Source organism: Musa acuminata, chromosome BXJ3-11 (genome assembly GCF_036884655.1).
Source record: "Musa acuminata AAA Group cultivar baxijiao chromosome BXJ3-11, Cavendish_Baxijiao_AAA, whole genome shotgun sequence".
Taxonomy (NCBI): domain Eukaryota; kingdom Viridiplantae; phylum Streptophyta; class Magnoliopsida; order Zingiberales; family Musaceae; genus Musa; species Musa acuminata.
In genome coordinates, this window is record NC_088359.1 from 5,254,986 (window position 1) to 5,275,706 (window position 20,721).

At 45.5% G+C, this 20,721-nt stretch overlaps 1 protein-coding gene across 3 annotated transcripts; it reads right to left on the reverse strand.

Annotated features, from left to right (window-relative positions):
• Positions 1-762: 762 nt before the first annotated feature.
• On the reverse strand, positions 763-20,360 carry LOC135652940 (uncharacterized). Of its 3 annotated transcripts, none has more exons than XM_065174298.1 (4): positions 19,864-20,360; positions 5,428-5,495; positions 1,855-2,028; positions 763-889 (listed from the first exon to the last, which is right to left on the reverse strand). In XM_065174298.1, the coding sequence occupies exons 1-3, from the start codon at positions 20,269-20,271 to the stop codon at positions 1,875-1,877; spliced, it is 630 nt and encodes a 209-aa protein (XP_065030370.1). In that variant the 5' UTR covers positions 20,272-20,360; the 3' UTR covers positions 763-889; positions 1,855-1,874. The 3 variants fall into 3 exon arrangements, with proteins under 3 accessions (XP_065030370.1, XP_065030369.1, XP_065030371.1); XM_065174299.1 differs by lacking the exon at positions 763-889 and adding an exon at positions 4,262-4,331 and having other exon boundaries at positions 1,945-2,028; XM_065174297.1 differs by lacking the exon at positions 763-889 and having other exon boundaries at positions 1,665-2,028.
• Between the last annotated feature and the right edge of the window lie 361 nt (positions 20,361-20,721).

Below are 20,721 nucleotides of genomic sequence, written 5' to 3' on the forward strand. Positions count from 1 at the left end.
ACTTGAGGCGCCGCAGTTCAAAGGCTAATACGTAGTTAATCCAGTGAATTCTCCCAAAAGACAAAGTTGGGGATCTATCAAAATCCCAATGCTGCTGTCTCCGAAACCTAACGATCACACTCTGTGATGGCCCGCCGCATATGTCGCCACTGATCCATCTCACGGTAACTACTCAGTGCCTCTGATTCGCCTTTGCTGATGGAAGAAGTTGATGGACTTGTACTTCTATTTCGTGTCGTCGTGTACATCTTAGGACACTCACCCTACCCTAACCCATTCCTCTCTGCTTTCTTTGACCTCTGAGGATTTATAAAGGCTCCTACGGTACATGGAAAAGGAGCAGCGAGCGGCAACCACATGGCCTCTAATCACCTCTCTCCCTTCTTCTTCCTCCTATTGCTTGCCGTTCCGAGCTTACCATGTGAAGCTTCCATCTACAGAGTTCGTTCAGCGGCGATGCGTGAAGGCGTCGAGCGACGGCGACCGGTGTTCCCCTCCTACAAGATCGAAGGTTTTCCAACACTTAACTTCCTTCCCAGAGGCACGCCTATCCCTCCATCGGGCCCCTCGATGCGGCACAACAGCATCGGTGCCTCTGCTTCCCCCAGACATCACTGAGTTACTGTGGCCGTTCGAATGTGTAACTGTCATGCTTCCACTAATCATCCACTCTCTTTATTTCTGTTGTTCGTGGAACTTAAAGATAGAACTACACTTTTCGCACTTCACATAGCTTCGCAAAGATTATCCACGCGTCGATCTTGTTGAACCAGAAGAACAAGTCCGATCTCCCTCTTACCCGCAACTTGACTTTGAAGACCGGTTGCCAACCACCCCATCCTATAGTCGATTAGCTTGCTTAAACAAAGCTCCTTCTGCACCTTCTGCACTGCAAAATACCATTAAAGACTTCGGTTTACCGTCTTCAAATTAGGGGGTGAGACGACAGTTCAACTCAAACCAAAACCGAATCGGTCGAAACCGAACTAGGTCAATGATTTGATAGTTCCGAACCAAACCAGAACCGGGGTCACACGATTTGGGTTTGGTTCCTGAAATACTTTAGCTTTTTATCAATCAAAATCAATGAGTCAAATCAAAATCAAAACTAAACCGATGGTTTTCGTAACTGGACCAAAGCTGAGTTCCAGAACCAAAATCAAACGGAAACGACGGTTCCATGGTCAACCTCTACTTGTCCACCTACTTCAGATGTTGCCCCCTTTTCTACCGTGTCCAAACCGCAAGTTCGGCTACCAAACAACTCGAATTCAACTGAGAGAAAACAGGGGGGGTTGGGGGTGGGTTTCGTGGGGAGGAACTCACTGCGTTTGGATGGCCAATAGACAGGGAAAGAAGTCCTCGAGGATCAGATAATAGATACTTAATTTTGACTTCAATCAAACTCTAGAATAGTGGGGTACAACAAGTTTATCTCTAGTGAGAGGAATTTGGGATAACGTACATGAACAATCTCTCAAAAAGCTGAAAAGGACACCGGAACTACACGGACACTGGTCGCTATATTGTGCAATTGGTGGGCAGAAACTTCGACTCACCAAAGAATGTATCTTCTCTCAGATGCAATTACGTAGCAGCATCCAATACCGACGTTGAAAAGTGCAGGTCTTATAGCAATCAAGGAGACAAAAAGCAGGAAAATATGCTGATAAGTAGATTCGTTTAGATATTGAGAGCTTACCAGCAGGTCACAATGACAGACTTAACAATGCCAATGTCGAAAAGAGTAAAGAGTAAGCATTGATGGAAAAAGGGAGAAACTCCCTCCAAGCCAAATATTTAATAATGACAAAAAGAAGAAATGAAACTTAAAATGAGCTCAGAAGAACTCACGTCCAGGGTTCATCGGTAGCTTATTTTTCTGCATTGACCTCTGCAGGAGTTTTTGTAGTCATTTGATCGACGGCATGCACTATGCTCTGAAGCTCCTCCCATATAGCTTTGTACACCATTCTCTGCCTATTCACCATGGATTGGCCTTCAAATGCCTTTGAGACTACATCAATGCTGCAACAGAAAGAACGAACTTAATGAGATACTCCTAAAGAGAATTTGATGGAAAAACTAAATCAATCTTTTATTCATCATAACCCCACATCATCGGCAATGGTAACACCTCTGGAATGCATATAAGCTAACAAGATATCATCAAGCATTCAGGGTAAATTATGACATTCAGGAAAGTTACTGAGACCAAAGTCATGACTGATGAGTCGGACAAACTGGGTTGTGTGATTTCATTGCAACATAAGATATTTCAAAGAATCTATATCATGTAACACCAATACATTCAGCCACATACCCAGTTTACAGGCTACTGGAACTGGCATCTACTTAAAACCCAACTCCACAGCACTGGGTGCATGACTCAAGCCTCAAACGGTGGGCACTCTATATAACAGTTCAGACATTCCACTGTCATGACTGAATTCATTACAAGAATATTAAGGAACAGACAGTATAGCATAACTGTTACTGTTCAAGTTTGCCGAAATATGTTAAACTGAAAGAAAACTTAGATAGCGAATAACGGTACGCGTACTTAGAACCTGGGAGGACAGAAACAATTATGTCTGAGATCGGGGAAGATATCAAGGACATATCTTGCCCACTCAAGTTTCCCTACATGGGAATGGTCCTGTAACTCCTGTTCAATCCACTCAAGTTTGCCTATATGAAAATTGAAAGTCAAATTTAGAAGATATATTGAAGCTTAGTAAGAGGGTTCATGGAGAAAAAAGGCCTTCTCTTTTTTTGTGTATAATATAAGGAGTGAACCCCTGCCTAGTTAAATGGGTCAATTATTTGGGAATCTAGTTTGAGCAGATCAAATACTCAGGCACACCTTCTCAAGAATTTGAACCTAAGTTATCCTCAAGATGACAAGGGGCACCTGTTCTCTCATTCATTCACACTCAATTCCCTCTAGCCATTGTGCCCCCTCTCATCCTACCAGCGCTACATTTGCATGTCTATGAACCTTCATCTCAATCGCCACATCCCTTTCACTACCTTCTGCCTGCTCCCCTCTAATGGTCACACTCGTCACCACTCCACTGCCCCTCTTGCAACCTTGGAGTTGCTTGCCGAGTTCAAGATTGGTGTCAACCACAGAGGATGGTATCAAGTCAATCCTTGACACCTTTGATTTTGTCTAAAAAGAAAGATGACCCAGGTGACATCCTCGCAAGGTTATAAAGCAGAAGCAGTATCATAATTGCAGCTTTACAAGTTGGACAAGGATGGCAAAAGTAGATATGTGCTAGTGCAGACACTAAATCAGCACAAAAGTCTCCATGGAGCTTTATGCATGATGACCTTTATATCATGTTAATTATGTGCCTCCAGTGGCACTATCTTTATGCTCTTGTTTTATCTACTTCAATTTCGGATGAAGTTTTGGAAAATGCAACCTACTTTAAGAAAAGGATGATCATCTTGGTTTAGTTTTCCCTAAGACTGTTCTTGGAAAGAATGTCATGCTCTAAATTGGTCTATGTGAAACAAGAACTTCATCAAGATGCTTTGTAGTCTGTTATTCTAAATGAACTTATAATCTCCTTTCTAACTCATGCATGGTAGGTTTAGATGTCTTAGAAACCCTTTGCTACTAGGTTCTCTTTTTCATGAACATATGTGTGGTCCAGGCATTGACATACATCTACCTTTTGATGACTGAATGTAATAAAAGAACATCTAGGATATCTAGAAAACAATGTTTTAACAGGATCCATCTGTTGGATAGGAGGATGTGGAAATAGATACATAAACATTGACCTGTAAAGAGGATGGACTGATACTGATATTTCAACTCAGAAGTGCTTGAGTGAAAAAGGCTTTCATCAAGTGGGCTTTCTAAGTGGATATCCATCATGGTTCATTTCTGTGCATACTATTTTGAGATAACATGAAAAGGAAGTTGATTGAGCAAACTCATTCCACCAATTGTGCAGCAAAACAGACTAACCACTTTCTATACAAGTCCAGGAATAAGAAGTGCTCTCTAATCTGCAAAGAGCCAAAGCTTCTTATTCTTGTTAACCTTATTACCTACTTATAAGGAAACTTCCTTGTGATGATATTGTTTTACGTGACTATGTTTTTCATTTAAAACTTGTGTTGTCCAGAGTTTTTAGAATTTAGATGGGAAGGAAACTGCAGAACTCGGCATCTGATTCTTCAGGAGGCACACAGAAAATGATTTTGCAGTGTAGTGATAGTGAAGAAAAGTAGAAGGCACCTTTAAGATGTCAGCGTCACAGACAATGAGGCCCTAAGTGCCTTGAGGAGCTTGCTTAAAGAAAGCAATGCTGTTATAGGAAAAAGTACCCAAACAATGCATTAGTAGTTAAATAATTTCATATCTAGTTTTCTAATAACACAGTATATTATAAGTTAAAATCATCTTGAGCTGTGGTGTGGCCATACTTGAGCAACAACACATCGAATAAATCTTGAAATTTTACTTAACGACACTACTCACAATATTATACCCAAACCTTCAGCAGACTATTTGCTGTGACACTGAAATGGGAAATAAGAAAAGTTCAAGAATATTTTGGTTGCTTTAACAATCAGGTTTAGAACATCAGAATTCTAGTAACTACCATCATCGCTGGACATTTCTCACTAGATTGATAGGCCAAAGAATCTGGGCAGCTGACATACCCTTCAAATGAATCAGTCCTTGACAACAGAAGGCCTAGAGGCTTGCCTTGATGCTGTTTAGTAATGATACCTTACTGGCCAGTATGGTGCTCAGAAAACCTTTAAACATCACTCGATGATTATCCTTCTCAAGGACACCCATTAGGCCTTTTGGTATGATTTGATTAAGCTGGACACAGAAATTTTTTCGGGATTGAAATAGAAATTGAGAGGGTGGACCTTGGTTCAACAGTATGGTTGCTCCTTTGTAACTTAGGACACTAAGGTTCAAGTCACGGAAATAATCTCTACATTTAGAGGTAAGACTACGTAGATTGACCCTCCCTAAACAACTACATAAATTGCATTGTTATGTCCTTTTTCATTGAAATAGAAATCGACTTGTAGCAACCCATACATGAACCACCCAGTTTCTATTATTTTACATAATATTACGTATGCTACAAAATTTCGTTACTTGGACATTGTAGGGAACAGGTACCAGTTCTACATGGTGATGTGTCGATAATTATATATGACGAATAACAAGGCTTCAACGAATAACAAGGCTAATCATCAGATCATATCAAATACTGCTTGGACATCAGTTTTTGAATAATGGTAATATTATTTCATAGCAACATAATTAAGAACAAAGAAAATATTAATACATATAGGGTTTTTCTACAACTGATAAGACAATGTTTTCAAGTGAATTAGTAGAAAATCAATTCATGATACGGGCCCAAAGCAAGATACCTTACATGCCGACCATCTCCAGAGGCATCCTTCACAATGACAAGATCTGCATCCAATTGCTCCTTAATCTGCTCAAGGTTATGTAGGAAAAAGGTACATACATTCAGTCAGATATACTCTCCAAGTGTTTTTTTTTTCTAGTGATCGCTATCTTAGCATGACAATTACATCAATAAATGCACGTGTCCACTTCATCAAAGAATGAAGCAACAATGAAGAAAGCAGAACTAAAGACGGAAGATAAATATGTTTTATATTTATGTGGTAGACACATGGTTATCTGAAGAACAGGTTCTTCTGGACCTTTAAGAATAATGATATATCTTCTCTCCGATTAAATAAAGCTATAACTCTTTGAGCAAAAATGTAATTTACCATAAATCTTCTTAGGATATGACACTAAATGATACAATATGAAAACTATCAAGAGTTTAGGCAAAGATTGACACATGCTGTCAGTTCCTTCAGCTGCTATTAGTTCAACTTGCAATATGGAAGAAAACTTCCTACCATATTTGGTGTTCTCTGTGATGGCTTAGTATGTTCTCAGCTCTCACAAGCACTGTCATGGCAAGATATTTTAAAAATATAAAGCTTTTGTAGTAAAGTTCTTCAAACTGTCAATCACAAAAGAGGTTCCTGTTTACAAAGTTGATTACCTGACCCTCAAACAATAATGACAAGATCAATAATTGGAATCTTCATCCAGTGGAAGTGTCCCCACAACAAGAGCAGCAATAAGTTTGACTGTATCACTGTTTGATTAAAGGCAATGTTCATTTTCAATCTTAATGTAGTCTTTTTAAATATTGAAAAATGTTTACTGTTTGGAAGACCAGGGTTTGAATCATGGAAACAGTCTCCTTAAATATTTAAAGGTAAGACTATGTACATGAACCCACCCCAAACCCTGCATTGGAGGGGGCCACGTGCACTAGGTACACCATTTTTTAACGCAGTCTTGCTATATGAGTGCTACCCTTATAGTGTGGCTTTTAACCAAATTAGTTTGAAAACTGATTTAGACTGAATAAACATGACCTTAGTTCTGAAGCTGGGCAATCAAAGCAAGTCAATGTACACATGCCCTAAATATTTGTTTTGGGACTATGAAAGACAAACTGAGTTTTTGCCATTGACATTTATGTCCAGTTGACAAGTCGATTTCTTTTCTGCAACCAGGTTAGGCATTTCAACAAGGTTTATGAACAAAAATTGATGGTAAGACCTGACTGCAACTTTAGGTAAAGTTTAGGAAGACGAGCAACTTAAAGTTCATGGATCTAACTGACATTTTCTCAAGATTCAAGGACTAATGTTGTAGGTTAATTCAAGGTTCGTAATTTTATATCGTACCGAAGTATCGAGCTCGGCTCGGTACGGTACGAGTATACCGAATGGTACATTCTGATGTACCGTTCTATCACAGCCTTAGCTGGAATTGCCTAAGGCGTGAGGCACCCTTGCGGCTAAGACGCGAACTTAGCTTGCGTTGCCTAAGTCGCGCTTCGCCCTTGCGATATTGCTCCGCAAAGATCAGCCCACTTGTAACCTCTCGCAGGTCCCGAAGGACCTGTAAAAGAGAAAGTTGATTAGTTCGAAAGAACGAGCAACGGACAAGTCCTGACGTCTCGCGAAAAGAGGGGAAGCTTTACAAGCAATTCAACGATCATCTTGCGTGCACAAGAGAAAAGAGGGAGAGGGGGAAAACAAGGGCTTTAGAAGGTTGAACGAACAGCTGCAAGCCCACAAACAGCTACTCACCGAGTCCCGGGCGCGACAACAAGTTCCCGTCAAGGCAAACGTGCGAACTTACGAATGAGTGTTCAACGCCTGGTACTATACCGAAGCCCCATCCAGCCCTGTGCCACCCGGGGGGTTCCAAGGGGCTGAGATGGCTGACGTTTTGGTGAGCGGAGGCAGATTCCAGAAATCAGCCCGCGGCACACGAAAACGGAGCTGTTTTGGGTTGTTTTGGGGCTGTTTTGCTCGGTTCGGTGAGCGATCGCTTTGTAACGCTGCAGCTTGTTCGAACTTACATTTTTACAAGTAAAATGACCCAAACCAAGAGAAAACATGATGTCAAGCAGCTTTACATGTAGGTGTGAGTGACGAACGGTTCGTTGAATGGAGTTGTTGCGAGTGCGCGACGACCGTTCGTGACATTCTCCCCCACTTAAACTGTCGACGCCCTCGTCGACGCTTGTTGGTAGTTGTTAATGATTGCTTCTTCATGTCGTAGGGCATCTTCAGGCTCCCAACTGGCTTCAGTTCGGGGAAGCTTTCGCCACTTCACCAAGTACTATGTCTGCTCAACTCCATTAGGTAGCTTTATCTTACGGTCCGCCAGAATGGTTTCAACTCGCTTCTCGTAGGAGGCAGTGGTGGGAGGTAGCCGAGTTGGAACACTTCGGAAAGCATCTTACGGATCCGAGTGGTAGGCTTTTAGGTTGCTGGCGTAAAGAACGTTGTGAATTTTGAACCACACCGGCAGCTGCAACTTGTAGGAGACGTTGCCTACCCTGCTGACAATTGAGAAGGGCCCTTCATACTTGCGCACCAATCCTTTGTGGATTTTGTTCCTGAAGAATTGGAGTAATGTTGGTTGGAGCTTTACCAACACCAAATCGCCGACCTTGAACTCTTGCGATCGCCTTCCCAAGTCTGCCCACTTCTTCATTCTTCTTGCCGCCTTCTCCAAGTAAGCCCGCGCAATATCTGCATTTCGGTGCCACTCTTTTGCGAAGTGGTAAGCTGACGGACTACTCCCAGTATATCCAATTGCCATGGTGTGAGGAGTTGACGGTTGTTGTCCTGTAATAATCTCGAAGGGGCTCTTGTTGGACGCAGAGCTCCGCTGCAAGTTGTAGGAGAATTGGGCAATGTCCAACAACTTCACCCAATCCCGTTGGTTGGCACTCACATAGTGCCGAAGATATTGCTCCAAGAGCGAGTTTATTCTTTCAGTCTGGCCATCCGTCTGGGGGTGGAGGCTTGTGGAGAAGTATAACTTTGACCCCAACAATTTGAATAGCTCGATCCAGAATCGTCCCAGGAACCGAGTGTCTCGATCACTGATGATATTGTGCGGGACTCCCCAATACTTCACCACATCCTTCATCATCAGCTTGGCCGCCTCTTCTGCTGAACAGTGTAGGGGAGCAGCAATGAAAGTTGCATACTGATAAGACCCTAAAGGTCTTATCGTCGCTCTGATACCAAATGATAAGACCCTAAAGTCTAATTGTGGAAGAAAGAGGAGAAAAGGAAATGGGGATGCTCTGATACCAATTGATAAGACCCTAAAGTCGTATCGTAAAAAAGAAGAAGAGAAAGGGGAGAAATGAGGATGATAATGATCACTTCGAGGGGATCGACCTCCTTGATCGCTTCGAGGGGATCGACCCTCCTTGATCACTTCGAGGGGATCGACCCTCCTTGATCGCTTCGAGGGGATCGGCCCTCCTTGATCGCTTCGAGGGGATCGGCCTCCTAGGGTTTGTCCAAAGACAGAATAGTATTTTTCATAGATTACTGAAAAGAAGCAGTTACATCCCTATTTATAGAGTTCCACCCAGAGTCCATCAGGACTTGAACTCTAATAATAAATAAATATTAAATAAACCTCTACTTGACTCTAGCTGAACCAAACTGACTCAATAAACAACTAGACTAAACAAACTCAATAAACATTATTCAAAAGCTCAGAAAAAGGGTCCTAACAGTTCCTCCCTCTTCAAATCAGCCTTGTCCTCAAGGCTGAGCAGCATCAATCTCGGGGAGCTTCTCTTTCAGCACTTCAATCATAGGCTATCTGCAACGCATCACAACCCGTTGATCAAGTAAGTATGGTCTCCACTTTTTGACAGTGTAAGCAACAGGTCGATCTTTTAGTATAGTAATCATTGCAAGAAACTCCTGGTCTTTGCTATCACAAGTTAAAATCCGTCCATCAGTAATCTTTACTTTGAATCTGTCACAGCCTTCAATGCGGTAAGCTAATCGGGCTGCAACTTTCCTGTCCATAAAATTATTAGTGCTGCACGTATCAATCAACATAGTGATAGGTTGATGCTTCAAAGTTCCTTTGATTTTCATAGTTTGTAAGTCCAACTCTTCTGCTTTCGGTTCCTCTCCAATTGGCTCAATCATCATATGTTGCCCTTGTTTACATTGGTGCTCCATACTCCATTTTTCATCATAATACAAACCCCTTGCTAATCTTTCCTTGCTAATTTTTTTCTCATGTAGATTTGCAAATGAGATCGCAGCTATCATAGTACGGGGTTGACGAGCCTTAACTTCACACCGGATCTCTGGAATAAGCCCTTCAATAAATGTATCCAGAAGTTGTCGGTCCGACCAATCTCTAGCTTGATTTGACAATCTTTCAAACCTACTCTGATATTCTAGCACTGTAGAAGTCTGATGAATTTTGGCGAGTTGGCAATCAACATTCTCATATTCGGATGGGCCAAAGCGAACAAGAAGCCCTCTTTTGAACTGCTCCCACGAAGGAACTCCGTGGAAAGTTTCATACCAATCGTACCACTGGAGTGCATCTCCCTCGAGCTGGATTGAGACCACTTCTACCTTGGATTCTTCTGGGGTTCTGTGAAAACGGAAAAATTTTCTGCCTTAGAGATCCAATTGGTCGGATCTTCATCTTTCCATCTTGAAAATTTCATCTTCATGTGTGAGTAATTTGTGTCACAATCTTGGGACTCTTTTCCTGTATTTTCAGATCTGTGCAACGTAGAACTTGAGCCCCCAGTTTGTTGAAATTTGCTGAGGCTCTCCAGTAGGCTCTTTTTGAAATCATTAAGTGTTTATTGCAGTCGGTTCTCAATTCTAATTTACAATGCTTCCATTTGTGCTTTCACCGAGTTATCAGTGGTCATTGCGTAAGACTGCAAATCTGAAATCTCAACTCCTGTTTTTGGTGTCAGTCAAGGGCATCAACACTGTCGATGCGAAGTTGCCGAGGAGGTGGACGCCAAGGGCAGTGCTGCGGTCTCTGCGTTGGAGGAAGAGTAGCTGCCCTGTTTCTATCGCTGCGTGAGGTGAGAGCGCCGGGGTTGGAAGGCGACTGCGTTGATGTGGCTGTAGCTGCTGCGACCCAAGGGGCGATCGCCGAGCAACGGGGTTGAGGCTGCGATGAAGGCAACCTATAGTGATGGCAACATGTGGTTGTGGCAGAATATGCTAAGCAAGGGAGAGGCGGCGTTGATGCGGCCGAGGTTGAGAAGAGGAATCGGTGTTGCGTGCGCTGCTGGGGTTGAGGCAAGGCAGCGTACTTGCTGCGGTTGCTGCATTCGCTATTGGAGGGCGGCTGCTGCAGAACGAGGGGTTGGTCGTTGGCCGGGAGCGACGATGGTGGTTACAATCGGCGGCTACGGCAGCGCCACTGTTTTTGTTGCTGCGTAGTGGTTGCTGCGTACTCTGTTTTTGTCGCACCACCGAAGGAGTTGGCCGGAAGGATCACGAGCGGTTGAGGAGAAGGCTGCGGTGGCTGGCAGCAGCGATGGTCGCTGGCCGGAGCGCAGCGTTGGCAGCGAGCGTCGTTGCTGGTCGGGAAGTTGCGATGCTGGAGATGGGAAACAGGGTGCTCTGTTTCTATCGCACCACAGCCGGAGCCGCTGGCGATGCTGGCAACGGCGGTGCGGCGGTGATCGGGCGGCCGAGAAGCAGCGGCAACGGTGGAGAAGGAGGAGTCGGCGGTGTCACAGTTGGGAACAAGGGCAACCGGTGAGTTGCCCTGTTTCTGGCACTACGGATGCAGAGCGAGGAGGATCGGCTGCTGGGAGGCGTGCGGCGGTCGTCACACGGTGGCCCGCAGCGGTGATGGGTCGGTTGGGCGGCGACGGCGTTGGAGGCGAAGAGGAGTGCTGGAGGCGGCGCGACTGGTGGAGGCGCGGTTGTGATCGATGAGGGGCTGCGGCAACAAAGGAACTCTGTTTCTGCAACCGTTGCAACGAGGGGCTGCGGCAACCGGCGACTGCGGCTGCGACCCAAGGGGGGGGGGGGGGGGGGGCACGGCTAGGGTTGCGGTTGGGAGGCGGACGGCGGTGATCGATCGGCCGGGAAGCAGCGGCGGCGATAGAGGAGTTGCCCTGCAGCGACGGTAGAGGAGGAGCAGGGCTGCGACGGAGTGGGACGCTGGCAGCGTCGTCTCCTGGCAGCGGTGGTGGCTCGGGTAGGAGGCAGCGGTGGACTCTGGCCGGAAGTGGGGCAAAGTCGGTTGCTGGCCGGAGAGTAGCGACGGGCGGCGGGTGGGCTGGCCGGAAGCAGGGGAAGCAGGGGTGCGTGGCTGCGGTTGCTGCTTCTTCTTCTCTCTTCTTTCTTTCTTTCATTCCTTCGTTTCTTTTCTTCTTTTTTTTATAGCTTTGTTGCAGCGAGAACGCCAAGGATCGCTGCTCTGATACCAAATTATAAGACCCTAAAGTCTTATCATGGCTCTGATACCAATTGATAAGACCCTAAAGGTCTTATCGTCGCTCTGATACCAAATAATAAGACCCTAAAGTCTTATCGTGGAAGAAAGAGGAGAAAAGGAAATGGGGATGCTCTGATACCAATTGATAAGACCCTAAAGTCGTATCGTAAAAAAGATGAAGAGAAAGGGGAGAAATGAGGATGATAATGATCACTTCGAGGGGATCGACCTCCTTAATTGCTTCGAGGGGATCGACCCTCCTTGATCACTTCGAGGGGATCGGCCCTCCTTGATCGCTTCGTGAGGATCGGCCTCATAAGGTTTGTCCAAAGACAGAATAGTATTTTTCATAGATTACTGAAAAGAAGCAGTTGCATCCCTATTTATAGAGTTCCACCCAGAGTCCATCAGGACTTGAACTCTAATAATAAATAAATATTAAATAAACCTCTACTTGACTCTAGCTGAACCAAACTGACTCAATAACAACTAGACTAAACAAACTCAATAAACATTATTCAAAAGCTCAGAAAAAGGGTCCTAACACATACTTTGAAAACCGGCCGACCACCACGAGTATCGATCCGAGTCTCCCTACAAGTGGCAAGCTTGATATGAAATCCAAGGAAATGCTCTCCCACGGCCTTTCTGGTACGGGCAACGGCTCCAAAAGTCCCACCGGCTTCCGTTGTTCCGCCTTATCTTGTTGGCAAGTGAGGCACATTCGAACATATTCCTCCACATCAATCCCCATCTTCGGCCAGTAGAAGGCCCTCTCCACGAGAGCCAATGTTCGGTGAATGCCTAGGTGTCCAGCCCAAAGGGAATCGTGACACTCTTTTAGGAGTTCACGCCTCAAATTGTCCACCCGAGGAACATAAACCCTATTCCCTTTTGTGTACACGAGTCCCTCCTGGACCCAAAATCGTCGGGCCTTGCCTTCTTTGATGAGCTGCATCAGGATGACTGCCTGGGGGTCACTATACAATCCATCCTTGATCCTAGAAAGGAAGTTGGAGTGCAACTGACTTGCTTGGCCTCTGCCCTCCAGTAGTACGGCATTCACGCATTCCACTTTCTGACTCAGCGCATCGGCCACGACATTCGCTTTCCCGGGCTTATACTCCATTGCCATATCAAATTCAGCTAGGAAGTCCTGCCATCGCGTCTGCTTTGGGGAGAGCTTCTTCTGAGTTTGGAAATAGCTCAGAGCGATGTTCTCCGTCCTCAGCACAAATCGCGACCCGAGGAGGTAGTGTCGCCAAACTCGTAGACAGTGGATCACTGCTGTCATCTCCTTCTCATGCACCGGATACTGCCGCTCGATCTCGTTGAGTTTGCGGCTCTCGTAGGCCACCGGATGACCCTCCTGCATGAGTACTCCCCCAATAACGAAGTCTGAAGCATCTGTATGGACTTCAAATGGCTCTCCATAGTCCGGCAATTTGAGCACCGGTTCTTCCAGAACAACCTTCAGATCTTGGAATGCTATTTCACATTTGTCATACCACTTCCAAGGCTGCTCCTTCTTCAGCAACTCTGTCAGTAGAGTTGCACGCTTCGAATATCCCGCTATGAAGCGTCGATAGTAGTTGACGAAACCAAGGAAGGATCTTAACTCTGGCACCTTCTTTGGAGTTCGCCATTCCGCAACCGCTTGCACCTTCGACTTATCCATTCAAATGGAACCATCACCGATTCGATGCCCCAAGAATAAGATCTCCGTTTGGGCGAAGTAGCATTTCTCCCTTTTTACGAACAAAGTGTTCTCCCTGAGAACCTTGAAAATTGTCCGAAGGTGCTGAACATGCTCCTCGAGCGTTTGGTTGTATACGACGATATCGTCTAAGTAGACGACCACGAACTTGTCCAAATACTCCTTGAATAGTTGGTTCATGAGAGTGCAGAATGTGGCCGGAGCGTTGGTTAAGTCGAAAGGCATCACCAAGAACTTAAACGCTCCATACCTGGTTACACAGGTAGTCTTCGCTTCGTCGCCTTCAGCAATGCGCACTTGCCAATACCCCGACCGAAGGTCGAGTTTTGAGAAATACTTAGCTTTGCCCAACTGGTCGAACAAGTCCGCGATGAGCGGGATGGGATACTTGTTCTTCACTGTCACTTTGTTAAGGGCTCGGTAATCGACGCATAGTCGGAGGCTCCCATCTTGTTTCTTCTGGAAGAGAACTGGAGCTCCGAAAGGTGCTTTAGAGCTGCGGATGAGACCACCGCTTAGCAGTTCACCTAACTGCTTCCTGAGTTCTGCCAACTCTGGCAGGGGCATGCGGTAGGGTGATCTCGCTGGAGGCTTCACTCCTAGCTCTAGCTCGATGTTGTGATCCACGCCCCTGCGTGGTGGAAGAGTCTTCAGCAGCTCGGGTGGCATAACGTCATTGAACTCTTTCAAGACGTTTGCCACCACAGCAGGTTCTTGAATGGCCTTCTCGTCAAGTGGCTCTAGCTTCATCGCAGCCACGAAGGTTAATTCACCTTTTAGCACCCCTTTCTTTAGTTGCAACGCCGATATATGTTGCGGTTCCTTGGTTCCTCTCCGAGAGACAGGAACCACGCAGGGATCGTCGCCTCCCATCATACACAGGGAGTTCAAGAACGGCATTGGCACCAACTTCGTCGCGTGCATAAACTCCATTCCAAGAATCACTTGGAAGTCATCCAATGGCATTGCCATCATGTTGGTGTTCCCGCTCCATGTCCCGATTTTGATGGGGACTCCCTTCGTCAACCCGGAGATTCGCCTGGCCTCCGAGTTCACCGCCTTCATTCGACTTGGGCTCTTCTCCAAGATCAACCCAAGTCGCTTTGCTTCTCGATCGGCTATAAAGTTGTGGGTAGCGCCCGTGTCCACCATTGCACGAGTTGTTTGGCCATTGAGCTTAATGTCAACATACATTAGCTCGCCAATTCCTGCTTTTTGTTGCCTTGTCTTTGGGTTCTCCCCCACTTGACCCTGCATGGCGTTCAACAAATGCATGGCTCCCATCCGGGGTCCTTGCGACTCCTCATCGTCGCTGCTGGCTTCAGAACTACTCGAACTAAGGGCGACAGCCTTGCCCTTGTCCGATTTGGGAGGGTGGATGGAAGTTGTTAGCGCATTGAGTGCCTGTTTTTGTGGGCACTCCCTCACCATGTGTGGCCCTCCACACAAGAAGCATCCGCCAGGTTTCGGGGCCTTGCCTTTCGGGCTTGGCCCTTTGTGGGAACTCTTCTTCTTTTGTTCGCCCCCGAGCTCCTTCCCTCGAGAATGTTTTGGAGGGCGATTGCCTGAAGATTGTTTCCTTCTCCCTGGGTCTTCGGAGAAAACAAAGTCGGTGAGCCTTTCTGCAGCAGCAATTGCCCCGACCACATCGATGACATTCCTTCGATTTAGTTCCTGTTGAGCCCATGGCTTCAAACCATCGAGGAAGCTGAACAACTTGTCCTTCTCGGACATGTCCTATATGTCCAGCATTAGTGCAGAAAATTGTTTCACATAGTCTCGAATGGTGGAACTCTGGCGGAGTTGTCTTAACTTCCTTCTTGCGACGAACTCTGTGTTCTCAGGTAAGAACTAAGTTCTCAACTCCCGCTTCAAGTCTTCCCATGTGTCAACCCGACACCAACCTTGTTGGATCTCCTCCCAACGGGTTCGCCACCAAAGTTTCGCATCTCCGTTCAGATACATTGTTGCTATAGAAACTTTGGTATCTTCAGAATCGGGCCTCGTAGCTCGAAAGTATTATTCCATGTCAAATAGAAAATTTTCGAGCTCTTTGGCATCTCTGACCCCTCCATAACCATGAGGCTCGGGTGCCCTCAAGTTTTGTGGTGGTGCAACGCGTGTGTTGCTTCCTCCCGCATTTAATGCTCTTGTGAGCATGACCACCTTTGAAGTGAGTTCCGCCACAACATCCTGTAAGGGTTGCATTGAGTCTTTGGTGTCATCAGACAGTCGGTCGACTAGGGCCTCAGCCTTGTCGATCCTGGACTCCGCTTCCTCTTGCGAGCTCTCTACCCCAACAAGCCATTGTTGGCCATGGTAGAGTTCCTCCACGCTCGCTTCAAGAACATCCAGGCGGGTTTCTGCCATTGTGAGTCTCTCCTTGTGACTCTTTTTCCCAGTTGGCGCTCCAGATTGCGCCTCCTCCGCTCGCGGAGAGTAGCCAACTTCTCGCTCATCATGTTCGCTGTCGCGCTCCTCTTGAGCGGCTCCAACAGCATGAGAGCGAGTGTGCACATGTAGCCCACCTACGGCTGCTCGGCTTGCCCCGTCTTGCTGGATTCGCCACGATGCTTAGCCATGGCGAAGTTGCGAAGTTCCTTCGCTGCTCGCTCGAAGTGCTTGCCCGCTCTGATACCACAATGTCACGGCCTTAGCTGGAATTGCCTAAGGCGTGAGGCACCCTTGCGGCCAAGACGCGAACATAGCTTGCGTTGCCTAAGTCACGCTTCGCCCTTGCGATATTGCTCCGCAAAGATCAGCCCACTTGTAACCTCTCGCAGGTCCCGAAGGACCTGTAAAAGAGAAAGTTGATTAGTTCGAAAGAACGAGCGACGGACAAGTCCCGACGTCTCACGAAAAGAGGGGAAGCTTTACAAGCAATTCAGCGAGCACCTTGCGTGCACAAGAGAAAAGAGGGAGAGGGGGAAAACAAGGGTTTTAGAAGGTTGAACGAACAGCTGCAAGCCCACAAACAGCTGCTCACCGAGTCCCGGGCGCGACAACAAGTTCCCGTCAAGGCAAACGTGCGAACTTGCGAATGAGTGTTCAACGCCCGGTACTATACCGAAGCCCCATCCAGCCCTGTGCCACCCGGGGGGTTCCAAGGGGCTGAGACGGCTGACGTTTTGTTGAGCGGAGGCAGATTCCGGAAATCAGCCCGCGGCACACGAAAACGGAACTGTTTTGGGCTGTTTTGGGGTTGTTTTGCTCGGTTCGATGAGCGGTAGCTTTGTAATGCTGCAACTTGTTCGAACATACATTTTTACAAGTAAAATGACCCAAAACCAAGAGAAAACATGTTGTCAAGCAGCTGTACATGTAGGTGTGAGCGACGAACGGTTTGTTGAATACATATACATATACATATACATATACATATACATATACATATAAAGAAAAAAAGGCGATGTCACCTCATTTTTCTGCCCACATGGGAAGAAGCACCAAGGGAAACTGTAATGGAATCTTGAGATGAGAGTGCCGAGTATAGAAAGAATTTCGTAAAGTATAACTGGTCAGATAGTCTGCCTCGACCTCGTCTCTCCTATTAACTATATTATGGATTTATTACTACATCATATATACCCCGGCCCTTGTATACGCTTCTTCCATTATGATTCCTACCCCTTAACTCCTTATTCAACTGAAACAATACTTTGGCTTGCTTGCTAGTCAAAGAAGGTTATCATGTATAGGGATGAGGCAAAATAACAAAAGGCAAGACGACCTTCAATGTCATCGAAATCAAGTACCTAGGCTTCCGGATCATACATCAACCTAAAAGAAAAAGGGCGGGTCTTGCTCGTTGCATCGTCTTCTCCCCGCGCAAAAAAGGGCGACGAGGTGATGTCACCGCCTCGTCGCCTCATTTCTTCTGCTCGCGTGAGGAGAAGAAACATCACCTCGACGACGCTTGGTTTCTTTCCCCCGCACGGATGAGGAGAAGTTGTCGACGACGTTGAGGCCTCGTCGCCTCAGACGAGGAGGCAACATCTCATTTACGACGTCCGACGAGGGGGGGCGGCAACAGATTGGGATCGTCGAGGGAGAGCGACGCTGGATCTCCAGGTTCTCCCTTTTCTTCTCCCTCTTCTTCCCTTCTCCCCGTGCAAAAAAGGGCAACGAGGCGCCATCGCCGCCTCGTCGCCTCATTTCTTCTACTTACATGGGGAGAAGAAACGTCGACAACGCTCGGTTTCTTCTCCCTATGACATCGTCGAGGCTTGTTCCCCCCGCGCAGATGAGAAGTCACCGACAAGATTGAGGCCTCATCGCCTCGGACGAGGAGGAGGCGACATCTCATTTGCGACATCCGGCGAGGGAGGGCGACGACGGATCGGGATCGTCAAGGGAGAGCAACGCTGGATCTCCAAGTTCTCTCTTTTCTTCTCCCTCTTCTTTCTTCTCCCTCGGCTAATACCACCCGGTAGCGGGCGGCGACGATCGACCGACCGATTTAGGGTGGTAACGGGGAGAAAACAGCCTCAATCGACGATACCGCTCAGTAGCGGGCAGTCCGCGTACTGGTCTGCCAGCGGACCGGTACGTACCGCCCAGTACGAGCGATATTATTAGAAATTAAAATCCTTGGGTTAATTCCTTTTTTCCTTTTTTGTGTTTCTTAGTTCTTACAATAAAAACTAAGTAATAACTAATTACCACCAAGATATGGAAACACACTCCACTAAACAAATGTGATTCCTTAATTGGCACTTCCAGCTGCTTGTCACCAATATTAGAAACCTGCAATTTTGATCAATTACAGCAGCTAGCAATTTATTAGCATGACCTTCTCAAGAGGTAACACTAGTAGCGTGAACTCCAGTCATATCAATTATGGGACTGGTTTAGGAAAACAGACCATTTACCCAAAAGAAGTAATAACAAAGCTAACTAGATGTAAAAGAGAATATATGAGAGGACAGACACTGCAGCTAGCAGAAGAAAATTATTTTCACAATATAATCACATGATATCCACTTTCATTCCCCTTTATAGATAAAGAATAAAGAACACTTGTACCTAGACTAACAAGAATTCTAAGACTGCAAAAAAGAGAGTAGCTAACTGTGAGAATTCCTTCTTGGTCCTAAGATTTGTTGGCATAAGTAGTCAAAAACCTGAGTTCATGTATGCAGCATTTTCAGTCAACTTTTCCCAACTTGATACCTCTTGTGAAAATATGATTCATAAAAAAACCACCATTAGTTAAAAAATAATTTCCTTAAAGAATATGTATCCTCACCCTGGGCTTGACCTAATCTACTATGACTCAAGCTTCAGACTAATTAGGCTTTAAAATTGAATTGACCTAATCCTACTTTAGCCCTCTTATATAAACATTTAACTAGTTATTTAAGAGAAGATGTATTGTCACTTGTTCATTTGCAAAGTAGAGCATAACATAAAATTGATTTAACAGATGAAATAAATTTAATCAAAATCCATTGTAGTCTTCCCTTTTTCCTTAATTACACACAACCCTCATACTATAGTACTGTGACCTGTACAGAAACATTGATTTAAGGCTAACAAGCAGGGGAAAACATGAAGATGCAGGTAAGTCCATTCCTGTTCATGATGAAAAATTCCATATAGTAAAGACCTTTATCATGTGAATTTGGTCACAGTGACTATGTGGATTGCCAATTTTCAATTAAAAAAAAATACAATACTCAAACTTCAACTTTAAGACTGCATTAACATACAAGGTAAAAATCACAACGGGAGGTCAGAAGCTACTTAGATTGTCAAGGTATTCATTTGTGCTGCTCTCATCAGCTTGAGACACACACAACAAACCCAAAAACGACTGAATGACATTTGATGTGCTATGTTCAGACAGATACATATAATAATACTTCATTCCGACAACATCAAGTTGATATTTCTGGAGGTAATTTTCTTGGTGTTGCTTCTTATTTTATACTAATTCCCAAGACTCCAACCTTTGGCCTCGATACTATTACCTAGTTGATCATTCATGGTGCTTTAATAAAAAGCGAAGGATGTAGGAAAAGTAAGAACAACAATAAACTATGAATTTGCAGTTTACTGACAGCTTCAATGTATCTAAAACTAAGCTAGAGGATGAAGTTGTGGATGATGAGCTTTGCTCGGTTTGCCGCTTTGACAATAGATCAAACACATCAAATACAAAAGCACAAACACTTCGTTATCCTAAATGGCATTCCGAACCCCAAGATACATATGTGAAATCGAGCGAGCATAAGCAGAAGAGTAGGAGAGAAATAAAGAGCGGTATATGTTAGGACAAGACCTTCTTCTCCATTGACTGCATCATTGGGGAGTCGATGGAGCCCGGATCGGACACCTCCGAGGCTCGCACTCCGCAGAACCTCCTCCTATGAGAAACTCCGTATCCGAACGCAGCAAGCTGAAAATCCAGCCTCGCTACGGCCGGATTCGCGAGCGGAAAGCCCCTCCTAAGCTCGACAGCATGGTTGGAGAGGGACGGTGAGGATGAGGTAACGGTCGGCTTCCTTCCAAGATAAGAGAAGGCGGAGGAGACAACGGCGGCGGACGGAGTTCTTGGCGCCCAAACAGCAGGAATAGAATAGGAATTGGGAGAACGAGAGATGCGACGGAGGAAAAGAGAAGCAAGCGGAAGTGAGGAGGAGGGGGAAGAGGGGGACATCATCACCGCCATGGCCGGAGCTGCCCTCATTCTTGGGATGCCTCTCGCCCTATACTACCCTGCCCAGCCAGATTCGACTGCTGCTGCTCGTGTCGCTCCCAAATTTTAGTGGGGAGGTAGCGTTGATTCCATCATCAAGCTCTGAAGTAGCGGCCGCTACAAACCCATTATGTCATATACGTATATAACGGAAGAAGATAATAATATGATTTTAACTTACATTGTTAATTATAATGTCGATTGCATAACAGTCGCTCTAGTAGCATCCACGTGGCGCCTATTTGCCACTGTGTGATTGCCACGTATCATACGAAAATATCAATTTAGTTTTTATCGACTACACTAAATGTTATACATGAACACTATAAAATATCATGTTAGTGTGAATTTTGATTGTCACATTAAAATTATAAATGGTCTAAAGATTCTAATTCAGAATCAGGAAGAATTGTGGTTGAAGTTCAACTAAGATTGAGTCGA